Source organism: Oncorhynchus masou, chromosome 30 (assembly GCF_036934945.1).
Source record: "Oncorhynchus masou masou isolate Uvic2021 chromosome 30, UVic_Omas_1.1, whole genome shotgun sequence".
NCBI classification, from domain to species: Eukaryota; Metazoa; Chordata; class Actinopteri; order Salmoniformes; family Salmonidae; genus Oncorhynchus; species Oncorhynchus masou.
In genome coordinates this window covers 33339032-33357859 of record NC_088241.1, presented here as the reverse complement: position 1 = coordinate 33357859, position 18828 = coordinate 33339032, and the positions used below count along the sequence as shown (strand labels likewise).

Genomic DNA, 18828 nt, shown 5'->3' with positions numbered 1-18828 from the left:
TCATGATTCATCAATGCGCAATGGTCGCTCTGGCACCAAGTTGCACGTAATTCCATCTGCAGCTATGGCTGACTCAATGTTAACATGATGTGGCCTTACCTCTTCCAGAATGTTGACTGTGTTCCTACAGCTCTGCAGGCGGGTCGTGAAGCTGGACGTGGTAGGAGAATTGTAATCCTCTGTTGTCTCCGACAGAAACTCGGACACCGATATTTGATCCGGCATCCTTCAGCAGGGAATCGCCCAGAAGAGGATTGCAAGAATTGTTGAGAAAATACTAAATCATGAAAATACAACTGGCGAAGAAAAGTACGAGATGTCTAACTCTGTGACTGGGTCGAAAACTGATAGTTTACAAACTAGAGATAGAATCGAAATGACAAAGACGCGTCTCTTCTCGAATTACTTGGTTGGTTCTCTCCTATGTCTTCACTGTCCCCAAGGGAAAAGGGAATGGACACAATTTCGCCCCCCTCCTCTCTTCTCCCCTCGCCCGTAACCCTTGCTTAAATTACCAAAACACAAACGCTTAATTACTATCCTATGCTGCCTTGCTGTAAAATAGAATAGCGGATTCCATCATAACGTTTTTGCGGATGTTCATTAAGAATGGCTTTTGCCGATAATACTTTCGACAATCAGAAATATTTGTATGTAATCTATCATAATCCGTGCTCTCTCGAATTGCAGGATTTCCTTTATTTTCTTATCTTCTTTCAGTTCTATTTTTAATGCAGAACGCAGTTTTGACATTCACAACCACTCTCCTCTCCCCCGCTCTCTCGCTCACCCACCCACCTCGGATGATGGGGACAAACAAGGAAGAACTCTGCGCATGTCCATGATCTCCGACATAATACCCAGAGACAGTCCGCAGTAAAAACTCCACTGCTATTTCATTTCCGACCTATGCAATCGTTTAATGGGGCTCTACTGAAGTCATCGAATAATATGCGATGTGAAAAGGAAAATGTAGGCAAGATATGAAATTCAAAGCATCCGGAGCATTAGCCTAGACATTATTATTTATGATCATAATAGCCTATAGCAAGTGATATTTACCAATTATATATGTAGATTTAGAAATACGAATTGACTGTACTACTGTGTTCTTTATTTACATACAATTAGCTTATTTATTAACATGTACAATATTTTATATTAATTGGAGCCTAAAGAAATGCATTAAAACATAATTTATCTGACTGAAAAACCTCAATGGTGTACATTGTAGCTTACTTATTGGACAATTGGTATTATATTTATCAGATCTCTTAAATGTGTTACTGTACTAGATCTGAAAACATATCCATTCACATTGATGGTAACTTCCATTGCCCATAATAGAGATTTTATTATCTGGTGCTACAAGTGTGTGTCCTGCAGGTGATAACACTAAGTGCATGCAACCCTGCTGTATAGAATAATTGGAAGGTTCTCATTTTGGCGTTCCAATATTTAGAAAAATCTTTGTCAGTGAATAGAAGTGTTTAATCAGATTGGCTAGGCTCCTGGTCGATTTACACAGGCTACTAAACTAGAGAAATACCCACACATGTTTTTGACTGAATGCTTTTAGATACAAAGTATCAAGAGAATAGTCTCTGAATATTATGACGTGACACACTGTTTCACATGAATGCTTGTACCAACAGAATTGAGAGGGTCTTACCTACTCGGATTCCATAAAGAATCTTTAGAAGAGAAACTTGACAGACGGGAAGAGGAGGATCTCATGACTTGACTCATTGACTGTCACCTTATGACCTAAATCAAATAAATAAGAATCACATGAGCAGAGTTCTGTTACTCTCTCGACATCAGATAGTGTGGTATAGCCTGAGGAAAATGAATAAAGACAACACAACTTTTTATAATAATATGCCTATCATAGGCAGCTAGTCTATTCATAAATATTTTTATCACCCTGGAATGTACTCTGATGAGAAAGCATTGTTTTGCATAGATTAATAAATAGCTTTTAATGGGTTCATTGGGTAGCTAACATACAAGTTATAAAACATTTGTATGAAAAAAATGTAATCTCTAACCCTTTCAAGAGCGCTCATATTCGAAAGAAAAATATTATACACTGCCACGCCTAAACTTACCGAAATCGATGCACGTCCAATTTGGAATCTGAACAGAGAGGGAATGTCCACTTGATTGACGCAAAGAAGAATAGGCCTGCTTGCTGCGCGCATCATTTCAGCCTCATTTTTAATATTCATTCAACAGAGTAAAGAGTTGAGAGAAGGAGAGAGTGATGTCCTCCCGCAAAGGATCTCGTGAAGATCAGTCACAGCGCGGGGCAGGAAGGGAGAAACCAAACCCACCATGTGAGCAGGAAAATAGCCACTTACAATGAACAGGATCTAAGAGCTCATGGCACAGGAACTGAGGAAATACAGAAGGCAGTCAAACAGGAAATGTGGGATCTGGTAAACAGAAGAAGCCAAGAAGTTTCCTTACCCCCTGGAGCTGATTTGAACTACAGCTGGGGGAAAGTTAGGCTATTTGTCATAGATAACCACATACAGTTCTTTGTTGAAGTCAATGTTCAATTTTACAATAGCTTCAAGTTTATTGTTGATAGAAAAATGACAAAAAGGTTTGAGGACACTATATCCTTCATATTGTTCAACAAAAACATTTGGAATCTTTCCTCTTCTGTCCTCCATTTACCCTCAGACTGGGGCTCCCAGTTGGCACCTCTCCATTACAAAACTATATTTTTTTCCCTGTCAGAAAAAGCCTATACACGTGGTTGTTATGTGTCCAGTAATTTTCCTGTTTTTCACTGTGGTGACTGTCTGAACAGACATCTTCACACAACCGACTGAGTGACTCAACCCTAAGACACCTCATCTATATAAAAAGTCTTGACTGAAATAAAAGCATAGACTCTGCATTTGACCTTGCTCATTATGCAGAACTGTTATAGCCTTGTGTATCATCTCAGAGAGAGTTAACCATTTGCAGAGTTGCATTATCTCTGAAATATTTTTTAAATCAACAAGTCCACAAATCCTTTATCGAAGCCTCTGACGACCTTGATCCCATTACACTACTGCTAAGAGAGACTGTCCTTAGGCCATAGATACCAGTCTATTGCGCCTGTCTGGCTGGCTGGCTTTCTCACTGAGACACTATGGGTGTGATGGGTGTGTAGACCTATGGGTGGGATCATTTGTCTGCACAAGACAGTGGGAAGAATTTTCTCCATGCGGGACAATATATTATTCTATTCAGTTCTATTATTTTTTATTCCATTCAGTTCTATTCTATTCAGATCAGTTCTATCTAATTCCATTCCATTCTATTCTCTCCAGGAAAAAGTATCACCCAAAAGTAATTTGTGACACTGTGGATCATGGTGCATGATGACCTAGGGTCCCCCTGCTGGTTATTCCAAGCAGATGGATTTCCAGTCCTGCCTGTGAGTCTCAATAAAGTTGGGTGACATAACTTCAAACCCCTTTACAGAATCTGGAAGAATCGTCGGGGCTCGTGCCAACCACAAGACAAGAGATATCAATTATGTAAGAAGAGGAGACGTTTTATTATGTTTCATTGTGGGAAAAATAAATGCAAACAGTGGCATTTAATCCCCCAACAACAGTAAAAACCTTCGCGTGGTAGAAGAACGTGAGCCACTGCCAACTAACTTGCATCAGCTGGGGTTGAATGGCTGAGTGCTCAGTCAAAGGTAAGAAGTAACGTTAGGCTAACTAGCAGCTAACTTGGCTTGCTTGATGGCTAGTTAGCTTGCTCCTTTTAGTTTAAAAGAGAACCTAACGTTAACCCTTTAGTTAGCTCGCATGCTATTTAGCTAAATCATATCAAAGTCAAATGACAAGGTTTGTGAAATTGCACTCTGCATTAGCTTAACTCACGTTACGTTAACTAGTTAACGTTAGCAAGCTAGCGGACGGAGACAAATTCTCTCACTCAGTGACTCACTTCGCTAGTCTTTGGTTGTCAGTGTGGCCACACTGTTAGACTCGTGTTCATTTAACTTTAGCTTGAGAAGCTGGCTGGCTGGCTAGCTAGTTAACTACACAGCCTAGGCTAGGCACTGGTGGACTCATGCGGACTTTTAGCAATGGCTATGCCCTTGCTTGTCTAAGGAAAGCCAGTGAGAACCTCTAACAAATAGTGAACGTTGTTGCCTACTTATGTGATGATGATTGACAAAGTCTAACTAACTAGATGACGTGCTCTAGTATCAAAGTCCAAAAGAGGTGATCTGTCATACTCAGATCCTTGACACGACGAGGCGACGAGGCGAACGAAGATGTCAACATAAATGCCTTGTCTTTGGCGTATCGTGTCAAGGATGTACTTGCAGCCTGTCAAGTTTAACACCGTGGTTGCTACTCATGTTAAGCTACTCAGTAACACGTAGGTTATGTCTTTTCATATATAGACTCTCAGGATTTGAATCCAGATGGGCCTTCATCACGACAGAAACAAAACCAACACCAGTCCAGGAGGGGTCGAGCCAGAGTGGACCACAACCGTACCTGGAGTAGTCCTAATAATTATGTCCCACTGCCGCAGCAGCAGCAAGACCATTTTCACCATGGGGTCAAATCATCTCATGACAATGTCCTAGTAAACTTCCATCCTCCTCCCCACCACAGAGAGGATGTACAGAGGGGTCGAGGAAGAGGGGGTAATGGAAGTTGTGGGGGAGGTGGCCGGGGCTCAAGGGGCCGGAATCCGAGGTGGAATAGGCCTGGGGTTGAAATTGGCATTGGGCCCCTTGGCTTACCTGGGGGCCACCATGGACTGGTTGGTGGAGGCTACAGGCCTGGAACACTCCACATGGAGAGGGGACCCCCCATTGATGGGCCTAGCTGGCGTCGAGACCCTGGGGGCCGGGGGGGAGAGGTGGGGCCTACCCACGAAGACCACCAGGACACCCGGCCTAAAAAGCCCCGGAGGTTCAGCCAGGAGCCACGGAGAGGAGAGAGGAGCTCTAAAGGACATCCTCACTCTCTGGACAAGCAGGAGAACCAGGAAAACCATGCTACAGGAGGAGGGGGAGGAGGCTGGGATCCGGTTGAGCCCAGAGAAGAAACCCGATCATTAGAAATTGGAACCAGAAACCGTAAAGGCGGTAGGACTGAGGACAGGAACCCCCATGTTGACCCTCGAAAGAAATTCCAAGAGCCAAAGCGAAGCCAGGGGCCGATCAAAGAATATCCCCAGGAGAGGAAGGAGCCTGAAAGGGGAGCCAGCGGCAGAGACATCCTCCCTGTCCATCATGACAAACTGGGCCCCAGCACTGAAGAAGAGCCCAACTGGAGGGGTCAGGGGAAATGCACCCCCCTGCAGGACAGAGGCCAGAGGAGAACACCCAAATATGACTACAGGCCTGGACAGAGGAGGGGGGACAACATGCCCAACAAGAGCAAGGAGACACAGACAGGTGAGAGGGCAGTTTCACCGGAAAAAAAAATAACCAAATGAACACACTAAGCTAAAGAATATCTGAACACATTTTTTATTAGATCGGTCATTTGTGAATGAGTTTGCTCTGAGAGTAGTTATCATGTTGATCGTATGTTCCAAATGGCACCCTTTTCTCTACATAGGGCTTTGGTTAAAAGTAGTGCACTATGAGCCATGATCAAAAGCAGTGCACTATATAGGGAATAGGATGCCATTTGGGATTGAACCATCATTATTAAGACCACTCCAGTTATGGTCCACTCTGGCTCTGACCCTCCTGGACTGGTGCTGGTTATGTTTTGGAGTCTCTAGTGACTCTCCATCTCTGTCCAGGTTGCCTGATTGAGCAGCTGTCCGAGGAGAAGTATGAGTGCATGGTGTGCTGTGAGGTGATCAGGGTGATGGCACCTGTCTGGAGCTGTCTCAGCTGCTTCCATGTCTTCCATCTCAACTGCATCAAGAAGTGGGCCTGCTCCCCAGCCTCACAGGCAGACGGTAGGCCGAAAACAGACAGACCAACAGGCAGACACGTGTGCAATTAAGTACTGCCCAGCAGTCAGCTGTGCATCTATTCATGACTTTTAACACAATAGTCCTCCATAGATAGCACATTGCTGCTCCACCCAGACAATACAGGAGTGCAAATTCTGCACGACAGATGAGGCTACAATATCCATTGTAGCAAAAATGCGGCCCCAGTGACCTTATCCTAATTGCAGTGGCCTTCTATTATCTTAATTGCAGCTAATGTGCGCTGTTACTTCTGTACTAACAATGTCACAATATATTGTAACTTTATAAGATGTAACTTTATTTAAGATGTAGATCTGTGAAGGATGCTATATGTGATATTCAAGCTTTTGTTCTAATTTGCAGAAACAAATGATGGGTGGAGGTGTCCAGCTTGTCAGAATGTTGTCTTCCAACCCCCAAACACCTACAAGTGCTTCTGTGGTAAGTGATTAGCTAATAGCCATTATTCCCAGACAGTAGTGCATCCCTAGTCTTCCTCGCTTGTTGAGATGCTTTGCGCATTATGTAAGGGATAATCAACAAGGGGTTATGCGTTCTATGGAAAATAATGAATGACTCGCTTCGCATTGGCTTGAAGGGGATTCTAGAGCATGCATTATTTAAGTGATAAGGCCTGAGATTGTCGAGGCCCGGTAAACCGTGCTAATATATCCTCCAAACCCTGGCTTTGAGGGCGTTATCACTTTTATACAACGGGTTACCAACATATTCAAATAATGATTGACATATTTTCATAAAAAATGTTATTTTGATATATTCATACTTTTTCCATCCTTTCACAAGCTGTAGTCCCAATACAAACCTAGGGTTGCAACTAAAGCTGTTGCAATGACCGTATGACTGCCTCCACGTGACCGATTAGTCACAGTAGTTAGGCTTCTCCAAGCTCTTATGCTGGGTAGCTCTTATCCTGGGGCGGCAGGGTAGCCTAGTGGTTAGAGTGCTGGACTAGTAACCGGAAGGTTGCAAAGTTCAAACCCCCCGAGCTGACAAGGTACAGATCAGTTAACCCACTGTTCCTAGGCCGTCATTGAAAATAAGAATTGGTTGCCTAGTTAAATAAAGGTTAACATTTTTTAAAATGCTGCTGATGGTCATTAGTAGCCTACCAAGCATGCTAACTGCCTGGTGCTCAGCACTGTATTGTCCACTCTAATCAATCTGACATCAATGCAAAGGAAACCAAAATTCTAATCAAACACTTCATGAGAGCCCATGATCTCATGTTGCGCAACATTTCTATAGGCTATGCAATTGCGGGAGAAAACAAGAGTGATGGGCGCTAATAAAGAGGATCCCATCAGCTTTGTGTAGGCTGGGCTTACTATATTTATTTCTCAACTCTCCTAATATTAAGCACATTGCTTATATTTGCAACAGGAGTATAGGCTACCTGGCATGAAAATAAACCATGGGGGAAAGGGGGATACCTCGTCAGTTGTGCAACTGACTGCCTTCAACTGAAATGTCTTCCACATTTAACCCAACCCCTCTGAATCCGAGAGGTGCGGGGGGCTGCCTTAATCAACATCCATGTCTTCTGCGCCAGGGGAACAGTGGGTTAACAGCCTTGCTCTGAGGCAGAACAACAGATTTTTACCTTGTCAGCTCGGGGATTCGATCAAGCAACCTTTTTGTTACTGGCCCAACGCTCTAACCACTAGGCTACCTGCCACCAAAGCGTCCTCCGTTTGCTATTTACAGTTGAAGTCAGAAGTTTACATACACCTTAGCCAAATACATTTAAACTCATTTTGTCACAATTCCTGACATTTAATCGTAGTAAAAATTCCCTGTCTTAGGTCAGTTAGGATCACCACTTTTTTTTATTTTAAGAATGTGAAATGTCCGAATAAGAGAATTGTTTTATTTCTTTCATCTCATTCCCAGTGGGTCAGAAGTTTACATGCGCTCAATTAGTATTTGGTAGTGCTGCCTTTAAATTGTTAAACTTGGGTCAAACTTTTCAGGTAGCCTTCCACAGGCTTCCCACAATAAGTTGGGTGAATTTTGGCCTATTCCTCCTGACAGAGCTGGTGTAACTGAGTCAGGTTTGTAGGCCTCCTTGCTTGCACACACTTTTTCAGTTCTGCCCACACATTTTCTATAGGATTGAGGTCAGGGCTTTGTGATGGCCACTCCAATACCTTGACATTGTTGTCCTTAAGCCATTTTGCCACAACTTTGGAAGTATGCTTGGGGTCTTTGTCCATCCATTTGCGACCAAGCTTTAACTTCCTGACTGATGTCTTGATGTTGCTTCAATATATCCACATAATTTTCCTTTTCATGATGCCATCTATTTTGTGAAGTGCACCAGTCCCTCCTGCAGTAAAGCACCCTTACAACATGTTGCTGCCGCCCCCGTGCTTCACGTTTGGGATGGTGTTCTTCGGCTTGCAAGCCTCCCTCTTTTTCTTATAAACATAACAACGGTCATTATGGCCAAACAGTTCTATTTTTGTTTCATCAGACATTTCTCCAAAAAGTAATTTCTTTGTCCCCATGTGCAGTTGCAAACTGTAATCTGGCTTTTCTATGGCGGTTTTAGAGCAGTGGCTTCTTCCTTGCTGAGTGGCCTTTCAGGTTATGTCGATATAGATACTTTTGTACCTGTTTCCTCCTGCATCTTCACAAGGTCCTTTGCGGTTCTGGGATTGATTTGCACTTTTCATACCAAAGTACGTTCATCTCTAGGAGACAGAACGCTTCTCCTTCCTGAGCGGTAAGACGGCTGCATGGTCCCATGGTGTTTATACTTGCGTACTAATGTTTGTACAGATGAACGTGGTACGTTCAGGTGTTTGGAAATTGCTCCCAATGATGAACCAGACTTGTGGAGGTCTCCATTTTTTTTTCTGGGGTCTTGGCTGATTTTTTTTGATTTTCCCATGATGTCAAGCCCTGAGGCACTGAGTTTGAAGGTAGGCCTTGAAATAAATCTACAGGTACACCTCCAATTGACTCAAATTATGTCAATTAGCCTATCAGAAGCTTCTCAAGCCATGACATTTTTCTTCTTCTTCCCCAAGTAGTTTAAAGGCACAGTGAATTTAGTGTATGTAAACTTCTGAACCACTGGAATTGTGATACAGTGAAATAATCTGTCTGTAAACAATTGTTGGAAAAAATACTTGTCATGCACCAAGTAGACGTCCTACCCGACTTGCCAAAACTATAGTTAGTTGACAAGAAATATGTGGAGTGGTTGAAAAACGAGTTTTAATGACTCCAACCTAAGTGTATGTAATCTTCTGACTTCAACTGTAAGTGCATAGATGACATGTTTTTTCCCGCTGCCCCTGTTTAGATACAGGTGTATGATAATGATCCATTCTAAATTGAAACAAATTTCACATTATTAAATCAACTTTTCGGACCCCTCGTGTTGCCTAGCCCATAGCCCTATATGTTTTAATAAGGTTTGTATCACAACTATCACATAGTTTTGTGTGTTCCTTCCAAACAACTGTACTTTAGTTTCATCTGTCCACAGAGTATTTTGCCAGTAGCACTGGAACAGCCAGGTGCTCTTTTGTGAACTTCAGATGTGCAGTAATGTTTTTTGGGGGACAGCAGTGTCCTACCATGAACAAGATTCTCGTTCAGTGTTTTACATATTGTAGACTCGTCAACAGAGATGTTGGCATGTTCCAGAGATTTCCGTAAGTCTTTATCTGATACTCTAGGATTCTTCTTAACCTCTTTGAGCATTCTGCTCTGTGCTCTTGCAGCCACTCCTAGGGAGAGGAGCAACAGTGGTGAACTTTCTCCATGTATAGACCATTTGTCTGACCATGGACTGATGAACATCAATGCTTTTAGAGATACTTTTGTAACCCTGTCCAGCTTTATGCAAGACAAAAATTATTCATCTTAGGTCTTCTGAGATGTCTTTTGTTCGAGGCATGGTTCACATCAAGCAATGCTTCTTGTGAATCGCAAACTCAAATTTAGTGTTTTAAAAAATATATATAAAAAAAATAGGCATGGAAGCTCTAACCAAAATCTCGTCTCATTGATTGGACTCCAGGTTAGCTGACTCTTGACTCCATTTAGCTTTTGGAGAAGTCATTAGCCTAGGGCTTCACATACTTTTTCCAACCTACACTGTGAATGTTTTAAATTGTGTATTCAATATATACAATAAAAGTACAATAATTGTTATTAGTTGAAGCACACTGTCTATTGTTGTGACTTAAAATTTGATCTGATCTTCATCTATGACACATTTATGCAGAAATTCCAATAGGGTTCACATACTTTTTTGGCCACTGTATAATCAGCGTATGAGTTTCAAGTTTGGGGATGGTAATTTTCACCATAAACATTCACCTTTATAATAAAAGCATTACCTAACATGCATAATTGCATTTGCAGTCACTTTTGGTAATGGTGTTTTCCGCTAATGGAACATTTGCGCTTATAGCCTACTACCATGTGCGCATTACTGTGCTTATAATGTGAAGAAATAAACTATTAGGCTATCCACATGTTAAGCTAAACATTCTGATCCGTTGCGTCAGCCACATTGCCTAAAAACGTTTTCTTCCATGCCAGTGGTTGTATTAATTTGGGATCTATCGCATCATCAACTGTCCCAGACTGTTTGAAATATTTATTTCTGGCACAGAATATAATAATTTTGTACGATGGGGGATAGTAGATTGACATAGGCTAGTGCTTTTGCTGTTTGTTAGGCCTACTCATCTTGTTTTCGTCAGCGCCCAGTTGTGTCCTCGATTACGGCCACAAAGGGGATGCCGCCGGGAAATTCAAGGCATTATCAAGTGCTTGTCAAATTGTGAATGGTGGACAATTGGAGAGTGTACAGCCTGAGCAAAAAACTAAGCAGAGCTTCGTAGAACAACTTTTGTACGTTTGTAGAACAACTACAGTTCATAACTCTAAATTAAGCATATGGGAGTACCTATTTCTTTGTTGACATCTCAACACAGAATAGATGCATGTGCGCACTCCCTCAAATCCTTTGGAGAAAATGTACCTTTTATTTTGCTTTGTTCAATTGTATTCTTCATACTATAAAATAATGCCACGGAATTGTAAACAAATCTTATCTGCTAAATGAAAGTGTTTCCCACAGCCATTTGGCACATCAGGACCTAGGCTATATTACATGGATTTATTACTTTTTAAAATGTGTGGAAGCCAGGAGATACTAAATGTTTATGTTAATGGTAAATTACATTGAGACCGACCAGTTATTTGCTTGACATTCACCGGCTGACAATTTTGTGACCTCCACAGCCCTAGTTGCAACCCAAGCCAACTGGTTGTTCGTTCTATCAGTTCGGTTGTTAGAGACGTAACCCAGTCGTGCAGACTTTTTGTTCTGTAACGTTTGTTCTAAATGTTCCATTGCCATACTGACTGGCAATGTTCTTATCCCTTGCTAGCTTGCTAGCCAGCCAACTGTAGCTAACTTAGTCACGTCAAAAAGTGCAGCCAGAATAACAGCAAAGTAGCTGCATTTGCTCACGCTGTTTTCCAGAGACATTTATTTTGATACATCCATAACAATGAGCTTATGAGGTGCAATTTCTCTCTCCCGTCAGGACACTGTTGTTCAAAGGAGCTAGCCAACAACACAGCTAACAATCACTTCAAACTGAAGCTGGAAAGACTGCAAAATGGATGCACTTTGTTTTACCTTTTTTCAATGGACATTTCTTTGTATATATCCATAAATGATGCCAGCTGATTCATGATTTTGACTGGCTGAGAAATGCTATCTGCTTTTTTCATCCCAACTCCTGATGCGTTCATTACTATGGAACAGCTGGGGATTGAATTTGAATGTTGAAACAATGATTCACATGTCGTAGAGACCGACCGTAAGGTTTCGACAAATCTCTGCTGTTGAAAACTAAATGTTAGTCTAAAAGAAATGTAAGAATGTCTACATACATTTCTATAGTGGGGATCAAGTTTATAAATTGCCTGGTTGGGCTGTGGATTGCACAGTCCGATGGAACAGATTAAATAGTCATTTTAAAGTCATAGATTTAGCCGGTGGTAATTTGTGGAATAGACACTGGCTGGAATGAGGTCTTTAACCAATCAGCATTCAGGATTAGATCCACCCGTTGTGTAATTCCCTACGATGCATGGTATAATACAATGGCTAATGCGTGGAGTTGCACCTTTCATTGCACTGCATTATTTTCCAGAGACCGTTTACATGTTATCCCAGGCTATGATTTAACATATTAGAAATGTGTTCAACAACCACTGAAGTAGCTTGCGAGTGTACTAGATAGATACGATAATAGTTGCCTTGGTAACCAAACAGACTTGCTAGTTTAGCTAACCAAACCATCAATCCTAGCTTGATATTATAAAAATTGAATTCAACAATGAATCTTTTCAATTCAACTTTTGCTTTCAAAAGCTGCTCAAACATAGAACATGTAAGAATGCACTTCATAGCCATTTAATTCTACCATGCATTACAAGGAAATAATGCATGCTCTAGAACAGTGATTCTGAACTTGTGGGTTGCGACCCAAGTGAGTTTTTGAATGGGTCACAGGTGTCTGAGTAAAAGTAATAATAAATATAAACAAATGTATTAACAAATACTCAGGTCTGAACTTAAACAATTTAACCTCTTACACTTATGGTGGCGCTATTTCATTTTTGGAAGAAAAACGTTCCCGTTTTAAACAAGATATTTTGTCACAAAAAGATGCTCGACTATGCATATAATTGCTACTGTTCGAAAGAAAACACTCTGACGTGTCCAGAAATACAAATATCTTCTCTGTGCGTGCCCTTTAACGTGAGCTTCAGGCAAAACCAAGATGACTTGGCATCCAGGAAATGACAAGGATTTGAGGCTCTGTCTTTCATGATCTCCTTATATGGCTGTGAACGCAAGAGGAATGAGTCTGCCCTTTCTGTCGTTTCCCCAAGGTGTCTGCAGCATTGTGACGTATTTGTAGGCAGATCGTTGGAAGATTGACCATAAGAGACCACATTTACCACGTGTCCGCCCGGTGTCCTGCGCCGCAATTGGTGCGCAAAAGTCACCTGCCAGTATTTTTCCATGGGGCACAGAGAGAGAAGCAAGCTTCCATGAACTGCATGTCAATGAAGAGATATGTGAAAAAACACCTTGAGGATTGATTCCAAACAACGTTTGCCATGTTTCGGTCGATATTATGTAGTTAATCCGGAAAAAGTTTCACGTTGTAGGTGACTGCATTTTCGGTTCGTTTCGGTAGCCAGGCGCAATGTAGAAAACGGAACGATTTCTCCTACACACAGACGCTTTCAGGAAACACTGCGCATTTGGTATGTGGCTGGGAGTGTCCTCATTGAAAATATCAGAAGCTCTTCAAAGGTAAATGATTTTATTTATTTGGTTATCTGGCTTTTGTGAAAATGTTGCGTGCTACATGCTACACAAAATGCTATGCTAGCTTTGCATACTCTTACACAAATTAGTCAATTTCTATGGTTCAAAAGCATATTTTGAAAATCTGAGATGACAGTGTTGTTAAGAAAAGGCTAAGCTTGAGAGCAAACGCATTATTTTAATTTTATTTGCGATTTTCAGAAATCGTTAACGTTGCGTTATGCTAATGAGCCTGAGGCTTAGTCACAATCCCGGATCCGGGATGGGGAGTTTCAAGAGGTTAAACCAGGTAGAAAGTGTGTAGAAAAGATCATGAACTTACATTTTATAATATAATTTAATCCCAGAAAAAAATATTTTCATTAGAGCTATTAGTAGTGCTATTTTGGTTGATTTAGTGGTCTCATACCAGTGAGTTTTTAACATTCTTCATCAAGAGTATGGGCAAAATGTATTTATTGACAGTTAGTTGGGCATGTTGGTCCCTTGCTTTATAATTGCTACATTTAGTTTCAATACAGCATTAAAAATAGTTTTTCAGATTGTATATTGATTATTTTTCTCAATGCATATATATATTTATTTATTTATTTTCACCTTTATTTAACCAGGTACGCTAGTTGAGAACAAGTTCTCATTTGCAACTGCGACCTGGCCAAGATAAAGCATAGCAGTGTGAACAGACAACAGTCAATAACACAGTAGAAAAAAAGTCTCTATACATTGTGTGCAAAAGGCATGAGGTAGGTGAATAATTAAAAATTTTCAGATTAACACTGGAGTGATAAATGATCAGATGGGCATGTACAAGTAGAGATATTGGTGTGCAAAAGAGCAGAAAAGTAAAGAAATATAAACAGTATGGGGATGAGGTAGTTAAAATTGGGTGGGCTATTTACCGATAGACTATGTACAGCTACAGCGATCGGTTAGCTGCTCAGATAGCAGATGTTTGAAATTGGTGAGGGAAATAAGTCTCCAACTTCAGCTATTTTTAATTTTTATTTTTTTGCAATTCGTTCCAGTCACAGGCAGCAGAGAACTGGAACGAAAGGCGGCCAAATGAGGTGTTGGCTTTAGGGATGATCAGTGAGATACACCTGCTGGAGCGCGTGCTACGGGTGGGTGTTGCCATCGTGCAGTGGGCAGCTGGGAGGAGGTGCTCTTGTTCTCCATGGACTTTTTGGAGTTGAATGCAACAGGATGCAAATTTCTGCCTGAAGAAGCTGGCCTTTGCTTTCCTGACTGCGTGTATTGGTTCCTGACTTCCCTGAACAGTTGCATATCGCGGGGACTATTCTGTGTCCTAACAGTGAGAGACTTATTTCTGGAGAGAGTAATTTTTAAAATTAGTAGTTCGAACTGTTTGGGTATGGACCTGGAAAGTATGACATTACTTTGCAGGCTATCTCTGCAGTAGACTGCAACTCCTTCCCCTTTGGCAGTTCTATCTTGACGGAAAATGTTATAGTTGGGTATGGAAATCTCAGAATATTTGGTGGCCTTCCTCAGCCAGGATTCAGACACGGCAAGGACATCAGGGTTAGCAGAGTGTGCTTAAGCAGTGAGTAAAACAAACTTACGGAGGAGGCTTCTGATGTTGACATGCATGAAACCAAGTCTTTTTTGATCACAGAAGTCAACAAATGAGGGTGCCTGGGGACATGCAGGGCCTGGGTTTACCTCCACATCACCCGCAGAACAGAGGAGGAGTAGTATGAGGGTGCGGCTAAAGGCTATCAAAACTGGTTGCCAAGAGCGTTGGGGAGAAAGAATAAAAGGAGTAGATTTCTGGGCATGGTAGAATATATTCAGGGCATGATGCACAGACTGGGGTGCGGGTACAGCGGAGGTAAGCCCAGAAACATACAGCAACTCAAATCCTTCTGTTCACCTGATTTAGAATTCCTCACAATCAAATGTCGACCGCATTATCTACCAAGAGAATTCTCTTCGATTATAATCACAGCCGTATATATTCCCCCCCAAGCAGACACATCGATGGCTCTGAACAAACTTCATTTGACTCTTTGAAACTGGAATCCATACATCCTGAGGCTGCATTCATTGTAGCTGAGGATTTTAACCAGGCTAATCTGAAAACAAGACTCCCTAAATTGTATCAGCATATCGATTGCGCAACCAGGGCTGGCAAAACCTTGGATCATTGTTATTCTAACTTCCGCGACGCATATAAGGCCCTGCCCCACCCTCCTTTCGGAAAAGCTGACCACGACTCCATTTTGTTGATCCCTGCCTACTATGCCTCTTTGTTTACATACTCATCTCATATGTATATACTGTACTCGTTACCATCTACTGTATCTTGCCTATGCTGCTCTGTACCATCACTCATTCATATATCTTTATGTACATATTCTTTATCCCCTTACACTTGTGTGTGTATAAGACAGTAGTTTTGGAATTGTTAGTTAGATTACTTGTTGGTTATTACTGCATTGTCGGAACTAGAAGCACAAGCATTTCGCTACACTCGCATTAACATCTGCTAACCATGTGTATGTGACAAATAAAATTTGATTTGATTTGACACTGGGTGATAAGAGAGGTATCTCTGGACATGCTAGTTGTAATGGGTGAGGTCACCGCATGTGTGGGAGGTGGGACAAAGGAGGTATCAGGGGTATGAAGAGTGGAACTAGGGGCTCCATTGTAAACTAAAACAATGATAACTAACCTGAACAACAGTATACAAGGCATATTGACATTTGAGAGAGACATACAGCGAGGCATACAGTAATCACAGGTGTTGCTTGGGAGAGCTAGCTAAAACAGTAGGTGAGACAACAACAGCTAATCAGCTAGCACAACAACAGCAGGTAAAATGGCTTTGACAAGGCAGAGAGGGTCAGATTAACTACACAGAGCCTGAGTGCGGCTGGCGCCGACAGATAAAACATAAACAAACAGAACGGAGTACTGTGATTAATGGACAGTCCAGCAGGCATCAGCTATGTAGCCAAGTGATCAGTGTCCAGGGGGCAGCGGTGGATGGGACAGGGAAGCTTGACTGGCGAGTATTATCCAGGCTAAAAAAAAACTGGCTGGCTGTGCAGAAGGTAAAAGCCGCTAACAATGACTAAATCGCTTGTAGCTGGTTAGCCTCTGGAGGTTCTTGAATGTGTTCTAGCAGTTAGCAGACCGGGGCTAAACAAGCTAGCAGTTAGCAGACCGAATTAGCAAGCAAGCAAGCAGATAGCAAGGGCTAGAAAGTTAGCCTTTGGGGGACGTCGCGATGGGCTTAAGTCTGTTTATGCCTCTTCATGCGGTGACATCGATAGACCGGTCGTGGGTCCGGATATTGTAGCCCAGGAGTATGCTTCGGTGGTAGCACAGGAGCTCTGGCCGGGCTAGCTTCAAGCTAAGTGGATAGAAACGCATGCCAGGAGTAGTCATCTGGGGTAGCTAGTTAGCTAGTTGTGAAGATCCAGATGAAAATGTTCCGTTTGAGGTGGGAATCCGGGGATAAAAATAATAGGTCCGTTATGCTCTGGTTAGTTGCGTTGTTCGAACTGGCGAGAGCTTTCCGAGCTAAAGGTTAGCTGATGACCGCTAGCAATGCTTTGCTGACTGATAGCTTGTAGTTCGCTGGCTAGCTTCAGTTGAGGGGTTCCGGATCTGAAGTAAATATAAATACTTAAAAAAAAAAAAAAAAGCAGATCCACGCTACATTGGGTGAGGCGGGTTGCAGGAGAGTATTTAGATGTTGAGGTTTAGCAAAATGTTTTAAAAGATAAGTGAAGAAAATTATGTAAAAAAAACTATAAATACAAGGGACACGACGTCTGACTGCTACGCCATCTTGGATTCCTATATTGGTTCATGACTGAGACAACGTGGCTCAATTTGGTTCCCAAGGCAAAACCAGTTGAGAACCACTGCTCTAGAATGCCCTTCAAGACAATCAAGAGAATTCAACAATGCCATGGTACAAAACAAATAATCATCTCAATGACACTGAACTGATAAAATAAACAAGCAGTAGAAATCAATTTCCTTGTCCAGAGTTCTTTCTCTGTACTCTGTTTCCTTATTCTGGTGTGATTGACAGGCAAAGTGACCAACCCGGAGTTCCAGCGTAGCGAGATCCCACACAGCTGTGGAGATATGTGTGGGAAGAAGAGGAGCGGAGCAGACTGCAAGCACCCCTGTAACATGTGAGACACAACCCAACCCATACATAACGAACCTCATCCCACCACCACATAACAATCTGTGGTTCAACAACATGAAGTGGTTGTCTTGATTGTGTCGCCTCTGTGGTTCTCTCTGCAGCTTGTGTCACCCCGGGCCTTGTCCACAGTGTCCTGCCTTTGTCACCAAAGCCTGCATCTGTGGAAGAACCAGGTACTATATATCCTCTTGACCTAATGTTTTTCTCCCAAAATGGGCCCATAGAGATCTGGTCAAAAGTAGTGCACTATATAGGGAATAGGGTACCTTTTGGGACTTGGACAAATGTCTACATCGTAATAACTTACCCACTGTTTATTTACATACATTTGAAGTCGGAAGTTTACATACACCTTAGCCAAATACATTTAAACTCAGTTTTTCACAATTCCTCACATTTAATCCATGTAAAAATTCCCTGTCTTATTTATGTCAGTCACTTTGTTTTAAGAATGTGAAATGTCAGAATAATAGAGAATTGATTTATTTAAGCTTTTATTTCTTTCATCACATTCCCAGTGGGTCAGAAGTTTACAAAAACTCAATTAGTATTTGGTAGCGTTGCCTTTAAATTGTTTAACTTGGGTCAAATGCTTCAGATAGCCTTCCACAACCTCCCCACAATATGTTGGGTGCGTTTTGGCCCCTTCCTCCTGACAAGTATGCTTGGGTTCATTGTCCATTTGGAAGACCCATTTGCGACCAAGCTTTAACTTCCTGACTGATGTCTTGAGATGTTGCTTCAATATATCCACATAATTTTACTCCCTCATGAAGCCATCTATTTTGTGAAGTGCACCAGTCCCTCCTGCAGCAAAGCACCCCCACAACATGATGCTGCCACCCCCGTGCTTCACGGTTGGGATGGTGTTCCTCAACTTGCAAGCATCCCCCTTTTTCCTTCAAACATAACGATGGTCTTTATGGCCATTATGGCCATTTCTGTTTCATCAGACCAGAGGATATTTCTCCAAAAAGTACGATCTTTGTTCCCATGTGCAGTTGCAAACCGTAGTCTGGCTTTTTTATGGCGGTTTTGGAGCAGTGGCTTCTTCCTTGCCGTACGGCCTTTCAGGTTATGTCATTATAGGACTCGTTTTACTGTGAATATAGATACCTTTTGTACCTGTTTCCTCCGGCATCTTCACAAGGTCCTTTGCTGTTCTGGGATTGATTCGCACCAAAGTACGTTCATCTCCTACCTGAGCAGTCAGATGGCTGTGTGGTCCCATAGTGTTTATTCTTGCGGTCTATTGTTT

General features: G+C 42.0%; 2 protein-coding genes across 6 annotated transcripts in view; one reads left to right on the top strand and one right to left on the bottom strand.

The window, feature by feature from the left end:
* The window catches only part of LOC135522554 (arf-GAP with SH3 domain, ANK repeat and PH domain-containing protein 1-like), a 76586-nt gene extending 74212 nt beyond the window's left edge, over positions 1–2374 (bottom strand). For 2 of the 4 annotated variants that reach the window (XM_064948932.1, XM_064948930.1), the window contains exons 1-3: positions 2112–2374; positions 1673–1767; positions 100–226 (exon numbers count right to left, since the gene is read on the bottom strand). In XM_064948932.1, coding sequence (XP_064805004.1) covers positions 100–226; positions 1673–1749 — 204 coding nt within the window. In that variant the 5' untranslated portion in view covers positions 1750–1767; positions 2112–2374. Of the gene's footprint in view, positions 1–99; positions 785–1672; positions 1768–2111 lie in introns of those variants that run through there. The other 2 variants (XM_064948929.1, XM_064948931.1) reach the window with 2 other exon arrangements.
* A 1095-nt stretch (positions 2375–3469) lies between these two features.
* The window catches only part of LOC135522553 (transcriptional repressor NF-X1-like), a 32165-nt gene continuing 16806 nt past the window's right edge, over positions 3470–18828 (top strand). For both annotated transcript variants that reach the window (XR_010452701.1, XM_064948928.1), the window contains exons 1-6: positions 3470–3709; positions 4430–5437; positions 5794–5955; positions 6337–6414; positions 17448–17553; positions 17672–17743. Coding sequence is in view for 1 of the 2 variants with exons in the window: in XM_064948928.1 (XP_064805000.1) it covers positions 3688–3709; positions 4430–5437; positions 5794–5955; positions 6337–6414; positions 17448–17553; positions 17672–17743 (1448 nt within the window). In the remaining variant the exon portion in view is untranslated. The remainder of the gene's footprint in view (positions 3710–4429; positions 5438–5793; positions 5956–6336; positions 6415–17447; positions 17554–17671; positions 17744–18828) is intronic.